The sequence below is a fragment of the Chiloscyllium punctatum genome, chromosome 5 (assembly GCF_047496795.1).
Source record: "Chiloscyllium punctatum isolate Juve2018m chromosome 5, sChiPun1.3, whole genome shotgun sequence".
In the NCBI taxonomy this organism is placed as follows: domain Eukaryota; kingdom Metazoa; phylum Chordata; class Chondrichthyes; order Orectolobiformes; family Hemiscylliidae; genus Chiloscyllium; species Chiloscyllium punctatum.
The window spans coordinates 76,039,636-76,064,369 of NC_092743.1; the positions used below are offsets into that span (position 1 = coordinate 76,039,636).

The 24,734-nt window shown below is 41.8% G+C and overlaps 1 protein-coding gene across 5 annotated transcripts in view; it reads right to left on the reverse strand.

Moving 5' to 3' along the window:
• oxr1a (oxidation resistance 1a) overlaps window positions 1-24,734 on the reverse strand; it is a 511,841-nt gene that overhangs the window by 287,989 nt on the left and 199,118 nt on the right. For 3 of the 5 annotated variants that reach the window (XM_072570591.1, XM_072570587.1, XM_072570583.1), the window contains exon 3: window positions 14,718-14,908. In XM_072570591.1, the coding sequence (XP_072426692.1) occupies window positions 14,718-14,908 (191 nt within the window). Of the gene's footprint in view, window positions 1-14,717; window positions 14,909-19,041; window positions 19,096-24,734 lie in introns of all 5 variants that reach the window. The other 2 variants (XM_072570584.1, XM_072570585.1) reach the window with 1 other exon arrangement.

Consider the following 24,734-nt stretch of genomic DNA (forward strand, 5'->3'; position numbering starts at 1 on the left):
GAGAATTGGCTAACCGGTCGAAGTCAGAGAGTGGTGGTAGATGGTAAATATTCAGCCTGGAGCCCAGTTACAAGTGGAGTTCCGCAGAGATCAGTTCTGCGTCCTCTGCTGTTTGTAATGTTTATTAATGACTTGGAAGAGGGAGTCAAAGGGTGGGTCAGTAAATTTGCAGACGATACGAAGATCGGTGGAGTTGTGGATAGTGAGGAGGGCTGTTGTCAGCTGCAAAGGGACTTAGATATGATGCAGAGCTGGGCTGAGGAGTGGCAGATGGAGTTCAATCCTGTCAAGTGTAAGGTTGTCCATTTTGGAAGGACAAATAAGAATGCGGAATACAGGGTTAACAGTAGGGTTCTTAGTAAGGTGGAGGAGCAGAGGGATCTTGGGGTCTATGTTCATAGCTCTTTGAAAGTTGCTACTCAGGTGGATAGAGCTTGTAAGAAGGCCTATGGTGTATTAGCGTTCATTAACAAAGGGATTGAATTCAAGAGTCGTGAGGTGATGTTGCAGCTGTACAGGACCTTGGTAAGACCACATTTGGAGTACTGTGTGCAGTTCTGGTTGCCTCATTTTAGGAAAGATGTGGAAACTTTGGAGAGGGTGCGGAGGAGATTAACCAGGATGTTGCCTGGAATGGAGAATAAGTCGTACGAGGATAGGTTGAGAGTGCTAGGCCTTTTCTCATTGGAACGGCGAAGGATGAGGGGTGACTTGATAGAGGTTTATAAGATGATCAGGGGAATAGATAGAGTAGACAGTCAGAGACTTTTTTCCCCGGGTACAACAGAGTGTTACAAGGGGACATAAATTTAAGGTGAAGGGTGGAAGGTATAGGGAGGATGTCAGGGGTAGGTTCTTTACCCAGAGAGTGATGGGGGCATGGAATGCGCTGCCTGTGGGAGTGGCAGAGTCAGAATCATTGGTGACCTTTAAGCGGCAATTGGATAGGTACATTGGATAGGTGCTTAAGCTAGGACAAATGTTCGGCGCAACATCGTGGGCCGAAAGGCCTGTTCTGTGCTGTATTGTTCTATGTTCTATTCCAACAGTGGCCTAACCAATGTCCTGTACAGCCGCAACATGACCTCCCAACTCCTGTATTCAATACTCTGACCAATAAAGGAAAGCATACCAAACGCCTTCTTCACTATCCTGTCTACCTGCAATTCCACTTTCAAGGAGCTATGAACCTGCACTCCAAGGTCTCTTTGTTCAGCAACACTTCCTAGGACCTTACCATTAAGTGTATAAATCCTGCTAAGATTTGCTTTTTTGCTTTCCCAAACTGCAGCATCTCGCATTTATCTGAATTAAACTCCATCTTCCACTTCTCACCCCACTGGCCCATCTGGTCAAGACCCTGTTGTTATCTGAGGTAACCCTTTTCGCTGTCCACTTCTCCTCCAATTTTGGTGTCATCTTCAAACTTACTAACTGTACATCTTATGCTCGCATCCAAATCATTAATGTAAATAACAAAAAGTAATGGACCCAGCACTGATCCTTGTGGCACTCCACTGGTCACAGGCCTCCAGTCTGAAAAACAACCCTCCACCACCATCCTCTGTCTTCTACCTTTGAGCCTGACCATATAATCTTTATAATAGCCTTTCTTGGTCATTAATTTCCTTCAGGAAAAGTAATTTATCAACTGGCCTACATGTGACACTAGACTCATAGCATTTGGAAATTCCAGATGTATAATAAGTTCTATCTGAGTCAGTGATGCCTATACCTTCTGAATGAATTTTAAATATTAAAAGAGTATAGGTGTCTCAGAATGCATGAAGAGGATATTACAGAAATTGGGTGGGGTGAGGCCATGAAACGGTACTCGTGTGAAAATCAATGTATAACTTTAGAACGGTCATGTGGACTCAAAGCATTAGTTGTGATTTTCTCTCTCCAGAAATGCAGTGGAATTTCTTCAACAATCTGTTTTTATTTCAGATTTCCAGCATCTGCAGTATTTTGCTTATATTTGGATATGGAAACAAGTCTGCACTGCAGCTGCAGCCAAATAGACTAAAAGCACCTCAAGGTACAGAAAGAGGCAAGTGTTAGTCTAAATCAGAAGCACATTTGGACACATTGGTTAGCTTAATAGTCTAGTGAATACTGAGGAGGTACTGCATTTAGAAGGTGATGCTAAACCGAGATCCAATTTGTCCATTCCGGTCATCATAAAAGCTCCCATGGCACTATTTCAAAGCACAGCAGGAAGAAGCTCGTGGAATTCCTTCAGAGAACATTTCTGATCATTGTCACAGTGCTGTTTGGAGCATCTTATTTGTGTACAAATTAAATTATAACATGAACAGCATTTTAAAAACACTCCTTCAATGGCTCTAAAATGTTCTGGAACATTCTAAACACATCACACAATAAATGCTTCATTGTTTTTCTTTTACTTTAAAAATGCAGTGTTTTGAAAAATGTGATAACACTCTGAGTGACCCAGCATCAAAGTTTTATCGAAAAATATCGCAAGAAGGTGCCCACTCAGCATTTTGAGCCTTCGCATCTATTGAGCTTTGTGGACTGCTTTCACTAATTAGCATAAGATGGCTGATGGCTTGCCCATTACTGAATAGCAAAAGATGACTGCTCACAAATATTGCTGACAACAATATTTTTCCTCTGTGAACTAAAACCATCAGAAAATAAAATTACCAGTGTCAAGATAAAAATATTGGAACAATAGAACAGTCACAGCTAGTACCTTCTGTCAGCCATAGATAAAACAATGGCAACTTTCCAGGTCCAGACCTAACCATATTCGAAATTTAATTCAACTCTGAAAACCAAACATAAAGGAATTCTTGATCTTACATTATTAATTGTTTAATCAATAATTATAGAACCAAATTAGTTCATAAAAGGATTCAAACCAGACAACAAATGGTTAATGATAACCACAAATCTCTCTCTACCTTTTTCCTCTCTCTTTCCCTTTTTAAGAAAAAGAATGACAACTGCAAGTCTCTCTAAGATATAGAAATTTCAACTGGAATGTGTCAAACCACATAACTGTGTTGGAACTGATCAAAAGTAAATATTCTTTTGTTTAACCTGTAATGAGAAGTTTCTAATTATTTGTCAGTTCTGGTAAAAATTACTCAGACAGAAAATAGCATAAACGTTTCAAAAACTTACATGCTATGAGAGAGCCTATCATAGAGCAACAGCTCAGCTTTGCTGTTCAATAGTAATCAAAGTGGTGGTGGGGGAGGGGCGTACATTCTAACTTAAAATGTATAAAGACACACATTGTAGGTCTGTGGTATTCTTATTAGAATTATTTTCATGAGTTTCTGTATTCTGATTTTCTGTATTTAATTTGTTAATTATTCGGTATTTGGTTCTGGTTTTATTTGTGTGTAGTTGAGACCTTTGTTTTTATTCTGCATTCAGTACCAATGCTATCCAAATAAAGTGCATATTTTGAGTCTAATGCCATTGAAAGATATGAGTTCTATCATGGACCATCAATAATAGCAAATTGACTTTGCACAAAATCAAAACCTCGTGGCTCAGTATAATTCTCACACTAACATTATCATCAAGCCAGGGGATCAATTATGATTGAAAGAGGTGTGTTGTGGCATACCTAGAGATGAGGTAAAAGCTGCAACCCGATGAACTTCAAACTTGCTAAAACGAGACATGAAGTTGCAGCTTTTTAGGATGAGGAATGAAGAAATGAACTTGAACAAAGGGACACCAATTTATACAGCCTGAGAAGGGGATTCTGATTGGTTGAGCCATTGTTGGCATGGTAATTGGCAAGAACTGTTAACTATCAACAGCAGTTCTCAGTCAAGGCAGGCAGACTCTGATTAGTCAGCGTGTTGCTCAGGGAACGCAACAGCAATTAGGCAGCCTCCATTGCATTTTTTGTTCATTTGAGAAAGGTATATGTATTCCTTTTGCCAACATAAGAAGGTCCCATGTGTAAATATAGCATCTCCCCCCAGCTCCCACCCAACCCCTCTACATCTCCTTATGCTTTCTTTAGAGTTTCAATAAAGTGAATTGGTCATATGAGAGTTTCAAATTCCTGCCAACACTGAAAAAAAACTTCAAGAATTATATAAGGCCAAATTACTGTGGATGCTGGAATCTGAAACAAAAGAGAAAATGCTGGAAAATTTCAGCAGGTCTGGCAGCATCTGTAAGGAGAGAAAAGCGCTGACGTTTCGAGTCTAACTGACCCTTTATCAAAGGGTCAATTAGATTCGAAACGTCAGCTCTTTTCTCTCCTTACAGATGCTGCCAGACCTGCTGAGATTTTCCAGCATTTTCTCTCTTTGGGTTCAAGAATTATATCCTTACTGTTCATATTCATAGGCTCAGAATGTTGTCACAATGTTGACCTGTTGTCAGCTATTTCAAATGGAAGTATTGACCTCACTTATGAATGTGTTGGGCAGATCTAATTTTTGGCAAAACCAAGAGCAGCTTGGAGAATGTATGAGAGAAGATTTGTACTCCATGCTCACTGACATCCTTTGATGAAACACAAAAGAAAACAAAACCAAGATGCCCCAGCAATGCTGGAACTCAGATGACAGCGCTGCGATGCATACAATAACTGTTTTCAAAATGCTCACGGTTTCCACTCACAAACCCAGCGCCATTTGTGGGCTCAGGCATCAGATATTTAATTCAGGATTAGAGTAAAACATTTCTTCTATTCTTCTCCATATCCCCTGGCTTGATGATAATGATATTGCTCAGAATTTAAAGAAAGCAAACTGATAATTTCTTCATGAGTTAATTTGCTGAATGCAGTTTGCATTGACAGCATCACTTGAATAGCTTTGTAGAAAGTGACTCTACTCACAGGATAAACACCACAATCTGCAGGACCTACGAATGTTCTGAGATCACAACCAATGTCTGCATGGGAACAATGCACTTTTACATGTATTGCCACATTAAAACACGTGTTTTGCTCTTGCAAGTCGCATAGCCTGCAGTCCAAGGCAGAACATCTTATATGTTCGTAAAAACTTGTTTCACCAAAATGTACTTCCTTTGTGAAGGAATAGCTACAAGAAAAACAGTTCCATTAGATTTTTGTCATAGCTCATCAAGAATTTTTTTTTAATCCTCATAGAGCATGGTCTGCACCGATGGCCTCCAGGCAGTTTTCCTTCGGGTTGAGTTTGGGTACCTTGGGACATGACTGGACATACCTTTGATTATGCTCACAGCTGGTTATCATGCTAACAGTCAGTGTTCACCTATTAAGGGAGAGTCAATGACTTAGTGATATTATTGCTAGATTATTAATCCAGAAACTCAGCTCCTATTCTGGGACCTGGATTTGAATCTTGCCTTGGCGGCACTGATGGAAATTGAATTCAGTAAAAAAAATCTGAAATTAAGAATCTACTGGTGACCATGAGATGACCGTCAGAAGAACCTACCTGGTTTACGAATGTCCTTCAGGGGAAGAAACCTGCCATCCTCACATAGGTTTGGCATATGTGTGAATCCAGACCAACAGCAATGTGATTGACTCTCAATTGCCCTCTGAAATGGTGACATTTAAGAGGTATCTGTGTGATTACTTGAATAGGGAGGTGATACAGACCAAATAAGGGGAGAAGGTTTTTATTTGTTTAGTTAAGAGCACAATGATCGGCACAGGCTTGCAGGACCAAAGGGCTTATTCCTGGACTGTACTTTTCTTTTGTTCACATTAAGAATCATTAAGAATTGTGTTGTGTGGTACCATCACCATGCTAAATGGGACAGACTTCAAACAGATCTCGTAACTACAGACTAGGCAACCATAACGCACTGTCGGCCATCAGCAGCAGCAGAACAGTACTCCAATGCATTTTGCAAAATCATGGCTTGGGGTATTCCCACTCAACTGTTATCATCAAGCCTGGGAATCAACCATTGGTCAATGGAGAGTAAAAGAGAGCATGCCATGAGCAGATCCATGCATACTTAAAAAATGAGGTGTCAACCTGGTGAAGCTACAAATCAGAACTACTTGAGTGTCAAACAGCATAAGCAGCAAGTGATAGTCAGAGTCAAACGATTCCCCAATCAAGGTATCAAATCTAAGATCTGCAGTCCTGCTACATCCAGACAGAAATGGTGGTGGACAGTTAAACAATTCATTGGAGTAGGGGGCTCCACAAATATGCCATCCTCAATGATGAAAGAGCCCAACTCATAAGTGCAAAAGATAAGGCTGAAGCAATCATTGCAATCTTAAATAAGAAGTGCCATTTGGATGATCCACCATTGCCTCCTCCACTGGTCCTAGCATTACAGTTCCCAGTCTTCAGCCAATTCAATTCACTCCACATGATATCAAGAAACTGTTAGAATCACTGGACACTGAAAAGGCTATGGGCCCTGACAACATTCCGGCAATTACACTGAAGACTTATGCTCCAAAGTCCAAGCTGTTCCAGTCCCGTACCAACGCTGACATATGGCCAACAATGTGGAATACTGTCCAAATATAAAAAAGCAAGACAAATCCAACCCATTCGAATTTCACCTCTCAGCCTACTCTCGATCATCAGTGAAGTAATGGAAGTGTCACCGACCGTGCTATCAAGCAGCACCTACTTATTGAAGCCAATTTGGGTTCCACTAGGGCCGTTCAGCTCCCGACTTCATTATAGCCATGATTCAAAGATGGACAAAAAGGGCTGAATTCCAGAAAAAAAAATGAATAACCTGCAATGCTAGAAGTCAGAAACAAATACAGAAATTACTGGAAAACCTCAGCATGTCTGGCAGCAACTGTATAGAGAGATCCGAATTAACATTTCAGGTCCAGTAACCCTTCTTCAGAATCCCAGATTCCAGAGGCAAGATGGGAATGAAAGCCCTTGACATCAAGGCATCCAACTGAGTGTGGCATCAAGGTGCCCTTTGGAAGATTGGAATCAATAGGTATTGGGGACAGACATTTGGTTGGTTGGAGTCACACCTGGCGCATTGGAAGACGGTCATGGTTATTGGAAGTTGGTAATTTCAGCTCCAGAACATCTCTACAGGTATTCCTGGGGGGTAGTATCCGAGGCCCAACCATCTTAAGCTGCTTCACCAATGACCATGATAAGGTCAGAAGTGGGGGTGTCCGCTGATGACTTGCACAATGTTCAGTACATTCATGACTCCTAAGATACTGAAGCAGTCCATGTTCAAATACAACGAGATCCAGACAATAATCTGACTTGGGCTGACTGGTCACAAATAACATCTGTGCTACTCATTGACTTTTAATCAACATCCTTGAGGGTACCATTGACCAGAAACTCAATTCAACCTACTATGTAAATACATCAGCTACAAGAAGAGGTCAGAGGCTAGAAATACTGCAGTGTGTAACTCACTTCCTGACTCCCCAAAGCCTGTCCATCATCTACAAGGCACAAGTCAGAAGTGTGATGGAATATTTTCCACTTGCCTGGACATGTGCAGCTTCAACAACATTTCAGAACCTTGATATTATCAAAGACAAAGCAGTACGTTTGACTGGCACTACATCTACTTAGTAGCAATGTGTATTATCTGTAAGATTCAGAAATTCTCCAAAGAGCCTCAGACAGAATCACGACCATTTCCATCTAAAAGGGCAACACCAGTTGATATTTGAGAACATTAACATCTAGAGTTCCCCTCCAAGCTACTCATCATCCTAACTTGAACATGACCATTCCTGATGTAAGGCTTATGCCCAAAATGTCGACTTTCTTGCTCCTTGGATGCTGCCTGAACAGCTGTGCATTTCCAGCACCACACAGTTCAACCATCATCCTAACTTGGAAATATATCAGTGCTCCTGGGTCAAAATCTTGGCATTTCTCCTGAACAGAAATGTGATTCACCCCATATCAGGTGGACTGCAGCAATTCAAAAGGCAGCTCACCACCACTTTCTGAAGGACAGCTAAGGGTGGACAACAAATGCCAGTGATGCTCGTATCCATGAATGAATAAAACAAAATTCATAAAGTAAATAATTATACATATAGTAAAGAAGCAGCGAGTCACTAATCGCCCCGGAAACCGGCCAACAAGGTTGAATTTCATATTTCAATGGCATCAGCTAAGTGAAGGGTTGAAAACAACAGCCATGTGTAAGAGTCCTGTCCTATTCTGAACACAGAGACAGTTTTCTATGTTGGGAGGTGCCAGTGACCAGCTGATCTCAGAGCTGGGCAGAAAATACAGAGGAACCTCAATTATCCTGTATTTGATTATCCAAATATTAGACTGTCCTTCAATATCGCAAGGTCCCAATGCTCTGCTAAACAATGTTATCCAGCATTCGATTATCTGGCATTCGATTATCTGAATATCGGATTATCCAGCAAGATCACAAGGTCCCAATGCTCAGCTAAACTATGTTATCCTGCATTCGATTATCAGACATTCGACTAAGTAAACAAGTGCTCGTGTCCTTCAGATAATCGAGGTTCCTCTGTAAATGGTTGTGATCAATTTCTATTGTTTTTATTGTACAATCAATGATGAAAGCCAACATTTCCATGAAAATGGCAACATTTTAAGCATCAGGGGTTCTGAGCGTTATCAGGCTTTGCTACATATGACTGCCCTAAAATTGGTAATTCTGAAAGGAGCAGTTCTAAATTCAAGATCACCAGTAGGTCATACAGGACAGTTTAGAAATAATAGTTTGTGAAAGAATGAGAAAATACATTGACAGAGTTGGAGGGCCTTATGCCCGAAACGTCGATTCTCCTGCTCCTTAGATGCTGCCTGACCTGCTGCGCTTTTCCAGCAACACATTTTTCAGCTAATTGTTGTAGTCTGGATTTGGATGCTAAGAAAGTATGAAGGTTTCAAGTTCTTTGTTACAGAAAGCTGTAAAGGGACCTTAAGCATTCATGCTTGCAGAGCAGTTGAGAGAGTATGGGGTTGAAGAGCCCACAAGCAGTATTTGCTTGATGTACTTGACCAAAATTGGATTCATTGGGGTAATACTCAAGAGCAGGACTGGCTTGGAGAAGAGCTGAAGTTAAGCATGCAAATTAGTATGCAGTGCAGTTTCTGAGTCAAAGGCAAGGTGAACCTGACGCAAGAGGATGAACTACCATAAAAAGAAGTAGAGTGAGTTTCAAGAACAAATCAGCAAAACTGAACAATTGTGATCCCTTGTGAAACTTCACGGGATTTGATGGCCGAATGTGGTAGGTAGGGAGGAGGTTACTGAGAAATCCAATGGATCTGACTTGATCATATTTAATTAGTTTTCTGGGATGCTCAAGTACAGACTATTTTCCATGTGTACCACTCATGAATTTTGGATGTTAGCAATAACTTACACATGCATTATAGTTCATATTACTGATCTAACATTATAAAGTTTATTGTTGTCTGTTCAAATCTGTAGAATCTTGTGGCTTTATTTTCTTTGTATAACTCTGGGATCCCACATCTTGTTTATTTTATAAACACAGGTTACTGGGCCCTAACCAGATTGGTACATAAATTTGATGGTCTTATCTTTAATCATAAATAATAGACATGCTGATGTCAGACAAATTGTAACAGAACTTTTCTTCAAATCAATATCATCATCAGTGAGAGATATCAGCACAGCTTATTTTTCAATTGAATTAGTAGGTGAATCCAATTTTCATTATTGTCCTTTCAAGCATTGAGATATGACTGGTACCTACAATGATTGTAACGAAGTCAGCCGGATGGACATCATAGAATATGAGATCCCTGATTGGGCCGGTTAATCAGGTTCGATCAGAGATCCCTGGCTGACAAAAACAAACATGTTATTAACAAATGCAATAACTCTAGTATGTTGGCTAGATCAGTTTTTGTCCAATGTGTACAGGAGGGTTTCCTGACACAGTATGTCGAAGGGCCAACAAGAGGGGAGGCCACAGTGGATCTGGTGCTTTGTAGTGAACCAGAGCAGGTGTTTGATTTAGTTGTAGGTGAGCACTTTGGAGAGAGTAACCATAATTCAGGAAAGGGATAGGTTCATGCCACAGGTCAAAAGTTATCCATGGGCCAAGGGCAATTATAATATGATTAAGAAAGAATTAGGATGCATAGAATGGGGTAGCAAAATGCAGGGGATGCAGACAATGGAAATGTGGAGCTGGTTTAAGGAACAGATATTGCGTGTCCTTGATAGGTATGTCCCTGTCAGGCAGGGAGGAAGTGATAAGGCAAGGGTACTGTGGTTTACTACAAAAATTACATCTCTTGTTAAGCAGAAGAAGAAAGCTTATGTGTTGATGAGACAAGATGGTTCAGATGAGGTGATGGAGAGTTACAGATCAGCTAGGAAGGATTTAAAGAGAGAGTTAAGAAGAGCAAAGAGAGGACACGAGCAGTCCTTAGCAAATAGAATAAAGGAGAACCCGAAAGCTTTCTATAGGTATGTGGGGAATAAAAAGATGACTAGGGCCAGTGAAAGACAGAGGTGGGAAGTTGAGTGTGGACCCTGTGGAGATTGGAAAGGTGCTAGATGAACATTTCTCATCGTTTTCACTCAGGAAAAGGAGAATATTGTAGAGGAGAAGAATGAGATATGATAGGGCGGCACGGTGGCACAGTGGTTAGCACTGCTGCCTCACAGCGCCAGAGACCTGGGTTCAATTCCCGCCTCAGGCAACTGACTGTGTGGAGTTTGCACATTCTCCCCGTGTCTGCGTGGGTTTCCTCCGGGTGCTCCGGTTTCCTCCCACAGTCCAAAGATGTGCAGGTCAGGTGAATTGGCCATGCTAAATTGCCCGTAGTGTTAGGTTAGGGGTATGGGTGGGTTGCGCTTCGGCGGGGCGGTGTGGACTTGTTGGGCCGAAGGGCCTGTTTCCACACTGTAAGTAATCTAATCTAATCTAATAATAGACCAGAAAGGATTGAGATTAGTTACAAAGAAGTATTATCAATTCTAGAAGGAGTGAAAGTAGACAAGTCCCCTGGGCCGGATGGGATTTATCTGAGGATTCTCTGGGAAGCTAGGGAGGAGATATCAGAGCCTTTGGCTTTGATACTTGAGCCGTTATTGTCTACAGGTTGAGTACCAGAGGATTGAAGGATTGCAAATATTATGCCCTTGTTCAAGAAGGACAGTAGAGATGATGCAGGTAATTATAGACCAGTGAGTCTTACTTCGGTTGTAGGAAAGGTTTTGGAAAGGATTATAAGAGATAAGATTTATAATCATCTAGCAAGCAACAATTTGATTTCACATAGTCAACATGGTCTCATCAAGGGCAGGTCGTGTCTCACAAACCTCATTGAGTTTTTTGAGAAGGTGACCAAGCATGTAGATGAGGGTAGGGCAGTTGGCATGGTATACATGGACTTCAGTAAAGCCTTTGTTAAGGCTGCACATGTTAGGCTGTTGGAGAAAATGCAGAGGCATGGGATTGAGGGTGATTTTAGCAGTTTGGATTAGAAACTGGCTTTCTGAAAGAAGGCAGCAAGTGGTGGTTGATGGAAAATATTCAGCCTGAAGTCCAGTTATTAGTGGTGTGCCACAAGGATCTGTTTTGGGACCACTGCTATTTGTCATTTTTTATAAATGACAGACGCAGGCATAGGTGGATGGATTAGTAAATTTGCAGATGACACTAAAGTCAGTGGAGTAGTGGACAGTTTGGAAGAATGTTACAGGTTGCAGGGGGACTTGGATAAACTGCAGAATTGGGCTGAGAGATGGCAAATGGAGATCAATGCAGCTAAATGTGAGGTGATTCACTTTGAGAAGAATAATAGGAAGGCAGAGTACTGGGTCAATAGAAAGATTCTTGGTAGTGTGGATGTGCAGAGGGATCTTGGTGTCCATGTACATAGATCCCTGAAAGTTGCCAAGTGCTGTTAAGAAGGCATATGGTGTGTTAGGTTTCATTGGTAGACAGATTGAGATCCAGAGCCGCAATATCATGCCGTAACTATACAAAACGTGAGTGTGGCCACACTTGGAATTTGCATACAGTTCTGGTCCCCATATTTCGGGAAGGATGTGGAAGCATTGGAAAAGGTGCAGAGGACATTTACCAGGATGTTGCCTGGCCTGGAGGGAAGGTCTTATGAGGAATGGCTGAGAGACTTGGGTCTGTTCTCATTGGTAAGAAGAAGGCGAAGAGGGAATTTGATAGAGACATGCAAGATGATCAGAGGATTAGATAGAGTAGACAGTGAAAGTCTTTTTCCTAGGATGATGACGTCAACTTGTACGAGGGGGCATAACTACAAATTCAGGGGTGATAGATTTAAGACAGATGTCAGAGACAGGTTCTTTACTCAGAGTGGTAAGGGTGGAATGCCCTACCTGCTAATGTAGTTAACTCAGCCACGTTAGGAAGATTTAAACAATCCTTGGATAAGCACATGGATGATGATGGGATAGTGTAGGGGGACGAGCTGAGAATAGTTCACAGGTCAGCGCAACATTGAGGGCTGAAGGGCCTGTTCTGCGCTGTATTGTTCTATGTTATATGTTCTAACAGATGACAGGGGAAAAAAAAACAAGTGTCAGACATCTTGTTCACTCTTACAGCTCGTTCCGAAAGAGCTGGACCAATGTCATGTGTAAATAAAGGTGGTTTAATGACAGGGTACCCAGGAGAAAGTGAGAACTCCAGATGCTGGAGATCAGAGTCAAGTGTGTGGTGCTGGAAAAGCACAGCAGGTCAGGCAACATCCGATGAGCAGGAGAATCAATGTTTCAGGCATAAGCCCTTCATCAGGTACCCAGCTGCTGTGGAGTTATTTCAGTATCTACCTGACATCTTCTAACCCTGATTAACATAGAGAAACTCACACTTTTCTCCAGATGGAGGCATAATCAAGGTTTGATTCAAAAATGTTAGAAGAAGATATTAAGCAGCATGTTGATCAGAATTCAGTTTAAAATCTTGGTACTGCTACTGACCCATATCTGCAGAAAAAACAGGAGAAAATGACAAGCAAATCCCACCACCATAATCAATGGAGGAAAGGAAAAATGTTGATTGAAGGAAGAGAAGAACATTTAACTTGCATTTTGTGGCATTGAAGTCTGACAGGTGAGAGTTCGGACCACCACAAGGATTCACACCCAACCATGACACTAACAATGAGCTAATTTTGGAATTGCCATCTTCGAAATAATTTTAACAAGTTAACTTATCACATTGCCTGGAAGCAACACTTAAAAAAAGACTTTGGATAGGTACATGGATGGAAAGGGTTTAAAGGGGAATGGACTAATTGCAGGCAATTGGAACTAGTTGACTGAGAACCATGGGCAGCATGGTTCAGTTAGGGCTGAAGGGCCTGTTTCCATGCTGTATTCCTCTGTGACTCTATAACTGCTGCAGCAGTCAAGCATGGCACCATGCTTTGCTCCTGTATTGAGGAACTATGCTGAGATATTGTACTGAGACACTGTACTGAGGAACTGTAATGACACCCTCTACTGAGACACTATCCAGTGAATCTGTACTCAGGTACAGTATTGAGACACTATTCTGAGATACTGTCTATGTTAGTGTATGTGGCATTGTACTGTGACAGTGTACCATGACAACAGGCTTTGTAACAGGAGGAGAGATTTTTGGCAATGTAAATGATTTTGTAATCTAGAGCCCCTGACTAATGCTCTAATGCTTTAATATCACCAAAAATTGATTCGAGATTTGAATTCAATAAAAATCTGGAATTGAAAAACTCGCCTAATCGTGGCCGTGTATCCACAATCAATTATATAAAAACCCATCTGGTTTCTGCTGTCCTTAAGGGAGGGCAATCCACCAACCATATTTGGCAATGTTCTGACTCTTAACTGCCCTATGAGTAACTCGAGATTGGTAATTAATGCTGACCCATCAGGAAACATTTTATGACTATTTCTTCAGAAAGTCACTTTGCTTATAGCTGAGATAGAGAGCACTGGCTTCTCAGCTCCACATAATCAGTTACTGCAGTCCCAATGACTGTCAAACAAGGGATATGGAGGTGGTAGAAGTGGTGATAATTGAGGTGAATGCTGGTAAAATAGTTAGGCCATGCAGCTGACATATCTCGAGTGAGTAAATGTCATCTGTCATGTGCATTTGTTCACAAGCTCCTAACTGACTGCAACCTTGTTTGAAACCCTGTCCATAAATCTGCTGAAACCCTGTTCCTAACACTGCTTGAAACTTGTTTGTAACTCTATTTATAACCTGTTTATACCCTGTTTCTATTCCTGTTTATAACCCTTCTTGTAACCCTGTTGCCCTATTCTCACTGACCAGCAGATAGTTAGAAATCTGTTATGCCACATAAAAATGTAGGTAGAGTTGCAACATAGCAGCACTTTAACATAAATACCATATTACATTTATTGAAACAGATTATCAAATGAAATCCACATACGCAGATGGTAGTGTGTCCAATACCTATTGCATGCTGGAAAAGTTGATCATGTTTCCTGTACTACTAATAGAATTGACAGGAACTATTTTATTAACTATTTAGAGAGATATATGAAGATAGATTATGAAAATAAAGATTCCTGGAAACAACTATTTAGCACCAAGCAAATTAGCCATCAATATTTGATTGAAGCAGACTTTGAAAACACATTTTACTTCCAGATCTTCAGATTTCAGACAGAATTTTTACATTCCACCCAACAAAAGCAACACACACACAGGAATCTGTGATGAATGCTAAGGGTTGTGCAATTCTCTGGTATCAGACCAGAGTACCTACCAATAGTATAATATCTCTTGAGTTCTGTCCGTCTAGTGTTACATCTCTGTGTGTTGACAGCATTTTTCCCCTTCTCCTCTGAAGCAGTTGTTTTGAGGATTTTGCCAGTTTGGGATGTTGAATCCTCAGTTGCCATTGGATCGCCAAATCCTTGAGAGCTCATGTCCACTGACTGGGACTTTTTCTTTAGTCTACAACATAGCAAGAAGAGAGATGCTGTTCAGTAGAAACAAATAAGAATGATCTATTTTCTATCCTTTTCTTAATTATCTTATGATATTACAAAAAGTAATGAGGAACAAAATTAATGATGTCATCATATTTGACTTCTGGTTTTCTGAACACAATCTAAATTCACAATGATATTTATTAACCAGCTACAGATTATCTGGGAAAAAGTGATCATAATGACATTAAATTAAGTTTGACACATCCCAATCTAAAACTAGAATCATAAACTGAAACAAATTACACAGGTATGACAGGAGAGCTGGTTATAGCAAATTGAATAACCAGAATAAAAAATACTGGTGTATGAACAATTGGAAAATGATCAACCAAACTACAGCACATTAAACAACAACTATTAATCTAACAGCACAGTATCAAAGAGTATGCAGACTGGGGAATCTTGAGGATGTATGTGCAGCAATCTTTGAAGATAGTGGGACAAAGTGTCAGCCACGTGAATGGCTGGGATCCTGGTTTTCATAGATATATTTAGTACAATTTGAAAGAAATTATGCTGAGCGTTTATAAAGCTTTGGTCAAGCCCCAACTATAATATTGTGTCCCATTCTAGTCACTACACCTTCGGAAGCATGTAAGGGTGCAGTACAGTGTAGATGGACCAGAATTTTGCTAGGGATGGGGATTTTAGCAACAATGTCGAAGAAGCTAGGATTGTTCTCCTTGGAGTAAAGCTAAGATCTTATAGAGGTGTACAAGATCAAGAATGTTTTAGTATAAGTACACAATGCAGAACTATTCCTTTACACTACGTTTTCAAATCTTTGGTGGGGGAGGAGATGGGGTTGAAAGGCACAGATGTAAAGTTTCTGAGCAATACATGCAGTGGTAATTGTAGACTCTCGTGCTAATACAAAAATATATAAAAAAAAAGTTGTGCCAGCAGTGAGGTAAGAGCATCAAGCATCAAATATGTAGACCTCGTGCTAAGTCTAACATGGTAAATAGTTCAACGTATGCTGAATAATCTTTAACAATCTCTGAAATGAATGCAATGCGCTCAATCCACACCAGAGTGAATGCCAGGTCAGCAGGTTGTTGGAGCTCTTGCCGATTTTTTTCATTCTCCTATTTTTATGTTTGCTATTTGGTTTGGGACTGTGAGCAGCAGACTGTTTTGTAAGGGAGGAAGGCAGGCAGGCTGTTATTCGCTCTTGGAGTTGGGTCTTGGGTTTGGTTGTGGATTGTTACTTGTTGGAGGATGCTCTATGAATGCTTCAAATCCAGTGTGGTTTTGTGCTTGGGCAGATGGCAGATAATGGGTGTTGCAGCCTCACAGGGAGATAGCCGGTCTAGCAGGGAAGGTGCTAGGGACATTGGTGGTAGTGGTGGAGTTCTGACATGTTTTTTGACTGGTGTTTAACTCAAAGAGATTGTGCCTGAGAAAAGTGCAGGTCAGAGGTTTGATTGCTCCCTAGTTGTCCTATAGAATCTCAGTGATACAAATTAAAAAAAAAAATCTTTGAAGACTAATGGATGCCATGCATTGGTGTAATCAGAAACCAAGCAAGATACAAGCAGCACAGTGGTTAGCACTGCTGTCTCACGCCACCAGGGACCTGGGTTTGTGTCCACTCTAGCACGAATGTCTGTATGGAGTGCACATTCTCCCATGTCTGTAAGAGTGTTCTCTGGGTGCTCCAGTTTTCTCCCACAGTAAAAAAATGTACAAGTTCGGGGGATTAGCTCTGCTAATTTGCAGGTTAGGTCTGGGTGAGATCATCTTTTGAGGGCCAGATTTGGCTGAATGGCCTGCTTCCACCCTGTAGGATTTCGATGATTCTGTATCAATGTCAGTGATGTTCGAGATTGTGGAGACTGCTTCAGTAAACTGGCCAGTTACAACTCATTTATTTCTTTGCCTTTTGATGTATCCCTTAACTGTGTCTACCTGACTGTGTGTTGAGGAGGGGGGAGCTAGAATTGAGTTAAATCAGAGACATTAATCAGATTGCCTTGTGGTTTAATTTTGCTCTTTTAAAGCTACAGTATTATTACTACATTGTTAAATCTTCTGTTTACATAATTAACCTGGTGCTGGCTATTCTAAAAGTGTGTTAACGAACCATTGAGGTCAATTTGGAAGGTCATTGGGTATTTTGATTTTACTGTATTGTGAAGTAGGAAGCTGATTTGATTCGGCTGTCCGTCTTCATATTGTAACAAGATGGTGGCAGGGAGGAGACTCAAAAACAATGGGAAAATGGTTAATGGAACAACACAGTGAGAAGCATTTCAGCCATGCCATAACTTGATAATGCAACAGTGCAAAAGCAAGGTCTGAGGAGGGAGAGCTGTGAGACACAGGCCAGCTGTGTGGAAGGCCCCCATCAAGCTAAGAAATGGAAGAACTGGAGCCAATGATTCACTCGATGTGGGAACTCTTCTTTAGCAACTGAAGCAAATAAAGAACTAGTTTGTTCTTTTATCAATGTAATTGTTAGCATTATGATGTTGAAGGCAGGGAGTAAATGAAGATCCAGCCATTTACAAGGAGGTTGTTGAAGTATGCTGCAGTATTCAGTAAAATATTATCATTGAGCAAAATGTAAAATCAAATGCAAGAAAGAGCAACTTCTTCATTCTTCAATTATCTGTATTGTTCATCAGATAACTCTATAGACAGGACATTAAAAGATTACCTAATGGGAGATCTGGCCCTGGCCAGAGTCCAATCTGATCAGGTTTCTCACCAGCCAGAGAACATTTGACTTCAACAGGAGCAGTACATTTAGTAAGGCAAACTGAAGTGAAGAAAGATGACAAAGATTTTATTGGCAAATTAACCAGCTGGTGCTATAATCCAACAGGTTTATTTAAAACTGCAAGCTTTTGGATCCCCATTCCTTCCTCAGGCAGCTAGTGAGAGAGAATACACCAGACACAAAATGTATAAGTAAAAGATCAAAGGGTCATACAACTTCAATGAATGTATTGAACAAACCAACTATTATTTATTTGATCAGTTAGATTAGCGATGCAGGTTTTGACGAATTAACATGTAAATCTCAGAATTTTTTTCAAGGAACTTTCCCAAGATAACTTAAGATTTTATTAGTATAAAGGTGACATCTCAGGTCAGACAATGTATTTTAGGTGTGAGGCTCTGTTCTGGGTCTGTTTATGTCCCAACCTGGAGTCAGACTGGTTTTATTTCCAAAGTAGGAATTTATAAAATGCCACATTGACTGACTACTATGTTGTCTACAGATCATTTGCTTTTTGAACTAAATAGAATGTATCTGCAAACATAAATGCAAATTCACCCCATAGGTTTGTGTGGAGGGGGTGAGGGGCTGCAGAGAGTGCATGTGTTGAGAGAGAGAGAGAGAGAGAGAGAGAGAATGTGATTGTGCTTGAGGGGAAGTGAGTGTGAAGGAATATATGCCTGTGAGAGTGTGTGTGCGAGAGAGTGTGTATGCAAAAGGGTCTGTGTGAGTGTGTGTGTCTGTGTCCGTGTGTGAGAGTATGTACAGTGTCGTACCTGTAGTGTGACATGAACACAAGATCCCAGTTGAGGCTGCCCTCGTAGGCACCGAACTTGGCTATCAGCCTCTGTTTGGTACTTTGCATTGTTGCGTGTCCCAAAGTCCACCTTGGAGGACGTTTATTTGAAGATCCAAGGCTGAATGTCCTTGACCACTCAAGTGTTCCCATATTAGTGGGGAACATCCTTGTCTGGTGATTGTTGTGCAGTGTCTATTCATCTGTTGTCATAGTCATCTAGGTTTGTTCAATACATCTGTACAAGTTGTTTGACCCTTTGATCTTTTACTTGTAAATCCTATGTATTCTTTCTCATTAGTTGCCTGAGGAATGAGTGGGCCTCTGAAATTCTGCAGTTTCAAATAAATCTGTCAGGCTATAACCTGGTGTTGTTGATTTTTGTCCAACACCGGCACCACCACATCATTTATTTGCAGTGATGCAAAGGTTTTCGAGATCAAACCCACAGACACAACATCGACACAACAGTGCAAGTGAAACATAAGTGAAGTCAAAGAAGTGAGATGAAAGGACAGTGGACAAGAGGCTACATCAGCACAAAATATCTCCTGCCTGTGGCACGTCATACCTGCAAGAAGACTGACCATTTTAAACCAGTCTAGTGCAGTCACAGGTTTGAATCCTAAAACAGAAGGAAAAATGGTTATAAATGAGCAAATCCAAGAGAGCGAAGAGCCATACAGCAGTGAAATAACAATCCTCGGAGAAATCAAAGTGTCAAAGGGAAGTGTTGGCATAAAAGTAATTGGGACCAGATGAATTTTATGCTTGACACTTGGGCAGTATCATAGAATCCTACAGCATGGAGACAGGCCCTTTGGACCAAACTGATCCATGCCAAACAGAGTGTCCATCCATGCTAACTCTATTTTGCTGTATTTGGCCCATATCTTTCTAAACCTTTCCTATCCATGTATTTGTCTAAATGTCTTTTAAATATTATTAATGAACTCTCCTCAACTTCGGCTAGAAGCTTATTTCAAATGCGTACCACCCTCCATGTAAAAAAAAGTTGTCCCTCAGGTTCCTTTTTATTCTTATACATCTCTACAAGTCTCCTCCTCAGTTTCCTATGCTCTAAAGAAAAATCCTTGCAAATTTCTTCCGTGCTCATCTTGGTTTAATAACATCCTTCCTTTAGCAAGGTGAACAAAACTGAACACAATACTTCAAGTGTGGCCTAACCAATGTAACTTGCCAATTTATATATAGAGGTACCTCGATTATCCAAATTTCAGATTATCCGAAGAAGATCTCAAGGTCCTTATAGAACCATTATATCAAAGAGATGTTTCAACACTGATCGCGTCTTTTGTTAAAAATGAATTTAAAATGAATCCAGTTTATTGAAATGCTGCCAAGATTAGTCCTAGACATCGATAGGAGACCAGGCATCGTCTCAAAAAGACTGACTGCCAGCCCTATCTCCCTCTTACCCCCACACTTTCCCTGGAGTTCTACACAGGGGTGTACCCTAAATCCCTCTTCCTCAGATATTCTCTCCAACATTATCCTGTGCAGGGCAAAGGTGGATCTTGGCAAAAAGTGTGTGTGTGTGTGCGGAGTTGGATGTGGTTGTGGGGGACCGGGGGTGGACAGGGTTGGGAAGGGGCAGACAGTGGGGGGGGGGGGGGGGGGGGGGGGAAGACAGTGGTCAGTGTCTCGCACACACTGTGCTGCAGCCTAATCTCCTAAACAGGGTGCAGACTTCATAAGTGCTCGCTGTGTCAATCCCATTGAACTTATTGGGAGTGGTGGGGCGCTTCAGCAATGCTGCATGTCCCTAGCACACAAGTGTGTCTCTGCTCAGAAACAAACAAATCCACACAGAGCTTTCTGTGGCTATCCCCATTTCAAACATATGCTGTTTTGGAAAATGTAGGAGGTGTGGATTCTCAGGGGAATGTGGAATGAGCAGCCAAGTTTCCGGTACTGAGACTGACTCTAATGCAATGAGGGGTACGTTGGGTTCCGAGAGATTGATTGTGTTACGGGATTCTCTAGTCCGAGGCACGGACAGATGTTTCTGTGGCCAGCAGCGAAAAATCAGAATGGTGTGTTGCTTCCCTGGTGCCGGAACCAAGGATGGCTCAGAGAAGGTGCAGAATATTCTCAAAGGAGAGAGGGACCAGCAAGAGGTCATTGTACACATTGGAACTAATGACATAGGAAGGGAAAATGTTGAGATTCTGAAGGGACAATAAAGAGAGTTAGGCAAGAAATTAAAAAGGAGGTCCCCGAGAATAGTAACATCTAGATTTCTCCCAGTTCTACAAGCTAGTGAGGGCAGGGGTAGGAGGATAGAGCAGATGAATGCATGGCTGAGGAGCTGGTGTAAGGGAGAAGGATTCACATTTTTGGATCATTGGAATCTCTTCTGGGATAGAAGTGACCTGTACAAGAAGGATAGATTGCACCAAAATTGGAAGGGGACTAATATACTGGCAGGGAGATTTGCTAGAACTCTCAGAAGGATTTAAACTAGCGAGAAAAGAAGCGAGTCAAAAAGTCAAGGCAGGCAGGGACAAAGCAGAGATCAAGGCAGAATTGATCAATTAAACTGCATTTATTACAATGCAATAGGGAAGGCAGATGAACTCAGGGTATAGTTAAGAACATGGGACTGGGATATCATAGCAATTACAGAAATATGACTCATGAATGGACAGGACTGGCAGCTTAATGTTCCAGGATACAAATGCTATAGGAAGGACAGAAAGGGAGGCAAGAGAGGTGGGGGAGTAGCTTTTTTGATAAGGAATAGCACTACAGCTGTGCTGAGGAAGGATATTCCCGGAAATACAACCAAGGAAGTTATTTGGGTTGAACTGAGAAAAAAGAAGGGGATGATCACCTTATTGGGATGTATTATAGGCCCCTAATAGTCAGAGGGAAATTGAGAAACAAACTTGTAAGGAGATCTCAGTTATCTGTAAGAATAATAGGGTGGTTATGATCAGGGATTTTAACTTAGCAAACATAGACTGGGACTGCCATAGTGTTTAGGGTTTGGATGGAGAGGAACTTGTTAAGCGTGTACAAGAAAATGTTCTGATTCAGTATATGGATGTACTTATGAGAGAAGGTGCAAAACTTGACCTACTCTTGGGAAATAAGGCAGGGCAGGTGACTGAGGTGTCAGTGGGGGAGCACTTTGGGGCCAGCGACCATAATTCTATTAGTTTTAAAACAGTGATGGAAAAAGATAGACCAGATCTAAATGTTGAAGTTCTAAATTGGAGGAAGGCCAATTTTGATAGTATTAGGCAAGAACTTTCAAAAGTTGATTGGGGACAGATGTTTGCAGGGACGGCTGGAAAATGGGAAGCCTTCAGAAATGAGATAACGAGAGTCCAGAGTATATGCCTGTTAGGGTGAAAGGAAAGGCTGGTAGGCATAGGGAATGCTGGATGACTAAAGAAATTGAGGGTTTGGTTAAGAAAAAGGAAGCATATGTAAGGTATAGATAGGATAGTTCAAGTCACTCCTTAGAAGAGTGTAAAGGCAGTAGGAGTATCGTGAAGAGGGAAAAAAGGAGGGCAAAAAGGGGACATGAGATAGCCTTGGCAAATAGAGTTAAGGAGGATCCAAAGGGTCTTTATAAATATATTAAGGACAAAAGGGTAACTTGGGAGAGAATAGGACCCTTCAAAGATCAGCAAGACGGCCTTTGGAGCCGCAAGAGATGGGGGAGATACTAAACAAGTATTTTGCATGAGCGTTTACACTGGAAAAGGACATGGAAGATATAGAATGCAAGGAAATAGATTGTGACATCTTGAAAAATGTCCATATTACAGAGGAGGAAGTGCTGGATGTCTTGAAACACAAAGAAGTGGACAAATTGCCAGGACTTGATCAGGTGTACGTCAGAACTCTGTGGGAAGCTAGGTAAAGTGATTGCGGGGCCTCTTGCTGAGATGGTCACAGGTGAGGTGCTGGAAGACTGGAGGTTGGCTAACGTGGTGCCACTATTTAGGAAAGATGGTAAGGACAAGCCTGAGAACTATAGACCAATGAGCCTAATGTTGGTGGTGGGCAATTTAGATTAGATTACTTACAGTGTGGAGATAGGCCCTTCGGCCCAACAAGTCCACACCAACCCGCCGAAGCGCAACCCACACAGACCCATTCCCCTACACCTAACACTACGGGCAATTTAGCATGGCCGATTCACCTAACTTGCACATTTTTGGATTGTGGGAGGAAACCCACGCATACACGGGGAGAATGTGCAAACTCCACACAGAGTTGCCTGAGGCGGGAATTGTACCCAGGTCTCTGGCAGTGTGAGGCAGCAGTGCTAACCACTGTGCCACCGTGCCTGAGGGACGTGATGTATATGTATTTGGAAAGGCAAGGACTGATTAGGGATAGTCAACATGGCATTGTCCATGGAAGGTCATGTCTCACAAACTTGATTGAGTTTTTTGAAGAAGTAACAAAGTGGAATGATGAGAGCAGAGCAGTAGAAGTGATCTAGATGGACTTCAGTCAGGCGTTCGACAAAGTTTCCCATGGGAGACTGGTTAGCAAGGTTAGATCTCATGGAAACAGGGAGAATTAGCTATTTGGATACAGAACTCGCTCAAAGGTAGGAGACAGAGGGTGGTGGTGGAGGGTTGCTTTTCAGATTGGAAGCCTATGACCAGTGGAGTGCCACAAGGATCAGTGCTGAGTCCACTACATTTCGTAATTTATATAAATGATATGGATGTGAGCTTAAGAGGTATAGTTAGTAAGTTTGCAAATGACACCAAATTGGAGGTGCAGTGGAGAGCGAAGAAGTTACCTCGGATTACAATGGGATCTCTATCAGATGAGCCTATGGGCTGAGGAGTGGCAAATGGAGTTTAATTTAGATAAATGCAAGGTGCTGCATTTTGGGAAAGCAAATGTTAGAGAGGACTTATACACTTAATGGTATGATCCTAGGGAGTGCTGCTGAACAAAGAGACCTTGGACTGCACGTTCATAGCTCCTTGGAAGTAGAGTCGCAGGGAGATAGAACAGTGAAGAAGGCATTTGGTATGCTTTCCTTTATTGGTCAGAGCATTGAGTACAGGAATTGGGAGGTCATGTTGCAGCTGTATAGGACATTGGTTAGGCCACTGTTGGAATATTGCATGCAATTCTGGTCTCCTTCCTAGTATTGGAAGGATGTTGTGAAACTTGAAAGGGTTCAGAAAAGATTTACAAGGATGTTGCCAGGGTTGGAGGATTTGAGCCATAGGGAGAGGCTGAACAGGCTAGGGCTGTTTTCCCTGGAGTGTTGAAGGCTGAGTGTGACCTTCTAGAGGTTTATCAAATCATGAGGGGCATGGATAGGTTAAATAGACATGGTCTTTTCCCTGGGGTCGGGGAGTGCAGAACTAGCAGGCATAGGTTTAGGGTAAAAGGGGAAAGATAAAAGAAACTTAAGAGGCAACTTTTTCACACAGAGGGTGGTGTGTGTGTGGAATGGGCTGCCAGAGAAAGTGGTGGAGCTGAAAATGTGTTGCTGGAAAAGCACAGCAGGTCAGGCAGCATCCAAGGAACAGGAGAATCGACCTTTCGGGCATGAGCCCTTCTTCAGGAAAGGGCTTCTTCAGGATTCCTGAAGAAGGGCTCATGCCCGAAACGTCGATTCTCCTGCTCCTTGGATGCTGCCTGACCTGCTGTGCTTTTCCAGCAACACATTTCCAGCTCTGATCTCCAGCATCTGCAGTCCTCACTTTCTCCCAGAGAAAGTGGTGGAGGCTAGGACCATTGTAACACTTAAAAAGCATCTGGATAGGAAGGGTTTGGAGGGATATGGGTGCTGGCAGGTGTGACTAGATCGGTTTGGGATATCTGGTTGGCATGGATGAGTTGGACCGAAGGGTCTGTTTCTGTTATACATCTCCATGACTCTATGATGTGCAGGAAGTGTATGCAGCTGCAGCACTTGTTAGACCACATGACAGCTCTGGAGCTGTGGAATGACTTACCTTGGAGCATATGTGATGTTGAGGATATCATGGAAAGCATGTTTAGTGAAATGGTCATATTGTGGACTTGGATTGTTGAGGGAGAATGGGAAAGGGTGACCAAAAGACAGAGAAAGATACGAAGGAAGCGCAGGTGTCCCCTGCGGTCATCTCCCTCCAAAACAGGAATACCATTTCAGGTATTGTTGGGGGAGATGTGTTCACCAAGGGGAAGGGAGCAGGAGCATTGTTCATTGCAACAGGGCTAGCTCTGCTGACAGAGGGCAGGAAAAAGAATGGAAGGGCTATAATC